General features: G+C 47.7%; 1 protein-coding gene across 7 annotated transcripts in view; it reads left to right on the forward strand.

Annotated features, from left to right (window-relative positions):
* RBFOX1 (RNA binding fox-1 homolog 1) overlaps positions 1-6,000 on the forward strand; it is a 1,254,735-nt gene that overhangs the window by 1,154,715 nt on the left and 94,020 nt on the right. For 6 of the 7 annotated variants that reach the window (XM_012554607.1, XM_004373237.1, XM_004373236.1 and 3 more), the window contains exon 8: positions 2,255-2,335. The exons of the other annotated variant lie outside the window; for it this stretch is intronic. In XM_012554607.1, the coding sequence (XP_012410061.1) occupies positions 2,255-2,335 (81 nt within the window). The remainder of the gene's footprint in view (positions 1-2,254; positions 2,336-6,000) is intronic. 7 annotated transcript variants of the gene reach the window in all.

Consider the following 6,000-nt stretch of genomic DNA (forward strand, 5'->3'; position numbering starts at 1 on the left):
ACCCACTTGAGAAGCTTTTTCAAAAGCCACTGGCTGGTCCCACCCTAGAAGATTCTGATTTGGTAGATCTCTGTATATCCTATGGTATGTTAATTTCTAAGCAATGAGCAGAAGCATTGAAATGGGCTCTGCAGAGTCACACATGAATACTCATTGATGAAGCAGGGTGATGGAAGGATGCTATATCTTCCCTGGTGGCTCTTGCGCCCCCTGCTGGTGGTTTTCATACCCTACCCCAATGATCTGGGTTTGATCTGTTTGCTCCTAGTTATGCCAATTACCTCCAAAACCAGAAATACACCAACTGAGGAGAAATTAGACCATGTGAAGGCTTGTCTTACAGGTTGTTTAAAACAATCTTATAGGTTTTAAAAATACAATAACTATCAGCTTGGCAAAGGTTGTTCATGACCCAGGCCTGTCCAGGCTCTTAATATATTTACTTCCAAGAGAAGGTCAGTTAATTCCTAAGTGTTCACCTTTATGCCCACTCCTGGGGGGCAGGGGGTGGTCTTCATTTCCATAGCAGGGTAAATGTGAGAAGAGCTAGAGGGCATTCCTTCAGGTAGAACTTCTGCCCGTGGGTTCCATCTCCTTGTGAAGGATTGAATGGAGTCAGCTGACCTGAGAATGGGGAGGGGAGAGATGGATTAGGAGTTATTTTATTTTTTAAAAAACAGGAAATTATTGTTTTTAATACTCAATAATACTGTGAATCAAGGTGCTGGCTTAATAACAAGAAAAAAAACAAAAACAAAAAAACACCAGAATCCTACGGTACCTCCAAGGAGTTTTAATAAAATCTTTATTTGTCTAGAAATAATGTACAAAATCAAGAAGCACAGAGGGCAGAGGGTGAAAGTAGAATTTGGGGAAGGTTTTCTCAGCCCTCATTATGTGATGGATCTGTTCTGGTTCCATACTTGATACCATCCCTCAAGTCCAGCAGAGTGGAGGTTAGTTTTGTAGTTCGGGAAGCAGCCCAACCCTACACACTCTGGAAGTTTCTACTACACTTTTGTTGATGATGGGGAAGATACAGAAGGATTGCAGAACCATTTCCTAGGGCAAGTCTCAAAGGATAGAAGGGTGTCACTGTCGCTGGGGGTGGACTTCTAAGGTACGGTTTCTTTTCATGGGAGATGGCTTTCCAGTTTGGACGGTGACAGAGGCATCCAAAAACAAATGGAAGTGTTTGACCTTCCCTGCTCCGGGAACTGAACAGAAACCACAGGAACCCATTTCCATCCTCAGTAATGGACTTAACACTTCTACAAAGTCCTTCTAATTCTTTGCAAAGTCTTTGAGTGTGAGCTTTGTAGCTGCAGGAGAGAAGAATGAATGCCCAGAAGATTTCTGACCCTGGTGTTCCTTGGGGCGGGTGGTTGTTCAAAACATGTCAGATTGAGGGTGAATCTCAGGACTCCACCGCTCTCCCCCGCTGTAAAATTCCATTTTGCAAGGAGAAGCCCAGTGCCCTTTGCTTTAAATCAGGCTGAGGGAAGTCATCGCTGCATTGCAGCCAGTCTGCAGGGTGAGGTACGCAGCCTATCCAGCTGAAGACAGAGCTTTAGGGGAGAAAAGGAAAACGCAGAAGCGAAAACTCTCACTTAGAGTTGGGCATGGGTGTAGGGTGGGTGATAGCGAGAGTTGTCTTTCTTCCCCACCTTCGTTGTGTTCTTCCTCCAAGGAACTGATTCAGGAAGACTAAAGTTGGAGGGGAAAATGTTTTCTCTAAACCTATCAATGCATATGCTTACCATTTATTGAGTGGCCGTTGCATGCCAGCCCCTATGTTGGGCAGGTCTCCAGCATACGACCCACAACCCTCTTGGAGGTAGGTATATTGGCCCGTCTTTTCAAGATGGGAATCCTGAGGCACGGAGAGGTGCAGTGACTTACCAAGATCACACAGCTAAGTAGTGGTTGAGCCAGGCTTAGCACTGAGTTCTGTCTGATATTTCCAAAGCACTCTTTTGAGTATGCCATGCTGTCTCCCTTCCTGATCTGAGACGGAGTCCCAGTACTCAACACCCACGGGAAAAGCAATGCCATGTGCTTGGCGGGTTGGGGAGGGTGGGCTTTGACCGAGTCCTCTTGGCTAAGGCGGGGGCTTCCATGGGTGTCCCCAGCCTGCTGTCTGGGATGTGGCTGTGTGTTCATTTCTCTGCCTTTCTTGTTTGCACTGCCGCGGTTGCTCCACGGTAGCGTGCCTGCTCCCAAACCGGATGCCATGTCTCTCTCTCTTTCGTAGGCACGGTGCTGTTGTGCCAGGCCAACCAGGAGGGATCCTCCGTGTACAGCGCCCCCAGTTCACTTGTATACACTTCTGCAAGTAAGCCCCCTGCCCTGGCTCTCTTTTTGTTTGTGACATAAATCCCAGTCCCGTCCCCTCCCCTCCCATGTAAGTCCCCTCCCCTCCCTCCGTCCCACCCCCTGTGGCTCTCCAGGAGGCCGCCTTGATTCCCATGAGCATGTTCCCGTTTGCCTTGTTGCCTGAGCGTCTGAATCCCTCTGCTCATCACCATCCACGTCTGAACCCTCACTTCCCAGATGTCCCAGTCATGCTCTGTTAGCTTTCTCAGGATTGGGTCCTATGGATGGGAAGCGGGGTATTGGGTTGGGGGAGGGCTACTGGGGTGGGGTGGGAAGCTATATTTAGCCCACTGGCTGCCTTCTATCACGGCTTTGCAAATTAATATAAAAATCATTTAAATAAAACGTGCAGGCCATCCAAAGGGCACCTGAGTCTAGCCAAGGATGCTTGGTGGGTACGCTTGTGCACCGTTTTCTCACTGCAGGAAATTAGAACCAGCCTGTGGCTAGTGACTTGTTTGCAAGGCTATTCTATTATGCGCTGTGTGCCTCCAGTGAGGAAGGGGAGAGAAAAAGGTGGCTCTCCCCCATTTAACTGAGAGGAAAACAACAATAAATATATCCTTTTAAAAACTCTTGAAAACACTGTATACATACAAACATAGCCTCCAAGTGCTAGGGAAGAGGACCAAAAATAAATATGGAAGAGAGATCACAATGTTGATGTGGGAGAAGCCAAGAGCCCCCTGCTGGGGTGTTCTAGGGTGGACAATGCTCCCACCCCAGTTCCCAGAGAAGGTTGGAGAATTAATGTGCCCCTCCCCGCTTCACCACGGTTGCCCACCTCGCTGCCGTTCTGTCTTCTAAGTCTGCCCCACTCAAGGAGTCTCCAGCCACAGCCAAGACCTCATCATCTATGTCATACTATGTATGTATGCCCTGTAAAATTCCCATCACAGACTAGCGGGGCCTCACTGGGGTCAGTTCTCAAAAGTGAGTCGGGGGGATGGAAGACCTGCTTCTGAGACTGGCTGGAGAAGGGTGGGGGCTACTGAGAGCAGAGGTACCAGGCTCATGCAGATCAAGGGGATGGGAGACAGAGGAGAATCCTCACAGTCATGCCAAAATCAAACGTCTCAGTTCCCAAACTGTGGACCTCAGAGTCCTCACGGTGGCGGGGAAGGGTTACCAGCAATCACAGGAGGCCAACAATTTATTTTTAAAAGTGATGATGAGAAACTCGAGGGTACCAAGGACTTCGGGTGGTGGGGACAGCCGACCGCTTTTCCCAAAGTAGAATCATCAGCGGCAGTTTCGGCATCCGTTAAATGCAAGGCATTTCTCTGTGTTCTTAGGAAACCAACATCTAACCATACTGGCAAGAGGTCGTTCTTTCTGAGTATATGACAGTGGTTCCATTTGTGGCAATGTGAACGTGTGTGTGTGTATCTCCTAGAATGATAATGCTGCTACGCGTTGTGACATGCACAACCTTGTTGATTCCACTCAAAACCCATGCCAGGTAGGTATGACGATGCTTGCTTTAACAGCCAGAGAAATGAGGGCACCGAGAGGTTGAGTAATTCACTCTGGGTCACACAGCCCGCGTGTGGTAGATTTGTTTTTCGAACCTGAGAAGATCATTCAAACTTCTGCTGCTTTTCTTGGTCCGTCCGCCTCTCTTACCCTGTTATCTCATGGCACCTGGCCTTCCTTCATCTCTATACATACAATTTTCCAAAGGAGAGTTGACGTACCCAGACTCATCATAGGGTTGAGTTCCAGATTGTTGTTTTGTTTTTCCGCTAACAGTGCTGTCCAGTTGAACTGTCTGGGATGGCATGTTCTCTGTCTGCACTGTTGGATTCGTGTGCCACCGGGAACAAGGAACTAATTATTTTATTTTATTGTAATATGTTTAATTAGCCACATGGGCTAATGGCTACCTTGATGGACAGTGCAGCTCTACAAGATCATACGCTGCGTTTATATTTTAGTTTTTTTTACACAAGTAAAACAATAAAATTAAATTAAAAAAAACAAGTTAAATTTTAGAAAAAAGCTAGTTTGCATTGGGACAACTATTCTAAAGCAACTTGGGGAAATGTTAGACATGGAAATGGTTGACAAACTCTCCATAATAAATTAGGTGAAAGAAACAGAAGGAAGGAATGTCATTTAAAGCAAGGATCCCAAACTATAGCCCGTGGGCCACGTCCAGCCCATGGCCTGTGTTTGTTCGGCTTGCAAACTAAGGTTAGGTTTTTAGATTTTCAAAGGGTTATTTAAAAAAAAAAAAAAAAGGAGGATACATTACAGAGATATATATGGTCCACAAAGCCTAAAATATTTCCTTTCTGGCTCTTTACAGAAACATTTTGCTGCGCCCTCATCTAAAGGGTCCATTTTATTATTGAAAGTATAAAGTGGCAATATTGCCTGCTGTATATAATGTAATTTTTGTTTCTAAGCTTAAAAGTAAAAAGTTGTGATAATCATAGAAACGTTATGTGTGCAGCATCCTTCCATTAGAAATTACATAATTGGGGGGGACCTCATACCACCAAGAAAGCAGTGCCAGGAGGAGAGTGCGTCCTTTAGACCCGGGGTCCCTGCGCAGAGAAGCTCCTAGTCCGGGGGAACACTGATGAGAGGGCCGACAGAGAGAGAAAGCCTTCCCCTGGAGCTGACGCCCTGAGTTTGGACTTGTAGCCCACTGGACTGTGAGAGAATAAACTTCTCTTTGTTAAATCCATCCACTCGTGGTATTTCCGTTGGAGCAGCACTAGATGACTAAGACAGAATTTGGTACCGAGAGAGTGGGGTGCTGCTCTAACAGATACCTAAAATGTGGAAGCAGTCTTGAAACTGTGAATGGGTAAAGGAGCGGCAGTGGCAGAGGACCAACAGTAGCAGAACCAGGAGACCAGCGTGAGATGGTGGTGGAGCCAACCCACAGAGTGAGAGAGCCGAGTGCCTGTGCTCCGGAGGCTTCCTGGCCGAGTGGGGTGCCTCCAGGCACTTACCGGTGGAGCTAGGCTTGCCGACCCACAGAGCTAGGGAGCCGAGTGCCTGTGCTCCGGAGGCTTCCTGGCGGAGTGTGTTGCTTGCGGGCAGTTATTGGTGGAGCTACCCAGCTTTGGAACACTTGCCCCAGCAGGGCAGATGCGGACTTGAGGCCGGAGGGCCAAGAGGCCATAGGAAGCAGAAGCTGAAGAGACAAGGAACACAAGAAGCTGAGCTGCCTCAGTCTCAAAAGGTATGGCCATGACCTCAGAGGTTTCTAAGGGTGGAGCCATGGCCTCTGGTGTTTCTAAGGCTGGAGTCGCCACTCAGATGGACTGGGGGAATGGTGCGCCTAAAGCGAAAGGAGCAGAGTTGCTGTCCCAGTGGGCCTGGAAGGCGGAGCTGAAGCCCAGAGCCAGGGGCTTCCAGTCAGAATCTGGAGACTGTGGCCAATACCTAGAGTCTGGAGGACAGGGACATTGTGTACATTGTCTGAGAGAACAGAAGATTATTTTCAAAGCCTTGAGGGCTAATGTAATGTGTCCTGCTGACTTGCTTGGTGCCTGTTATCCCTTCTTTTCCTCTGGTTTCTCCCATTTGTAATGGAAATGCCTAGCTTGTGCCTGTTCTGCCGTTGTACCTTTGGAAGCAGATAACTTGTATTCTAGATTTCACAGA

The sequence above is a fragment of the Trichechus manatus genome, unplaced genomic scaffold (genome assembly GCF_000243295.1).
Source record: "Trichechus manatus latirostris isolate Lorelei unplaced genomic scaffold, TriManLat1.0 scaffold00024, whole genome shotgun sequence".
In the NCBI taxonomy this organism is placed as follows: domain Eukaryota; kingdom Metazoa; phylum Chordata; class Mammalia; order Sirenia; family Trichechidae; genus Trichechus; species Trichechus manatus.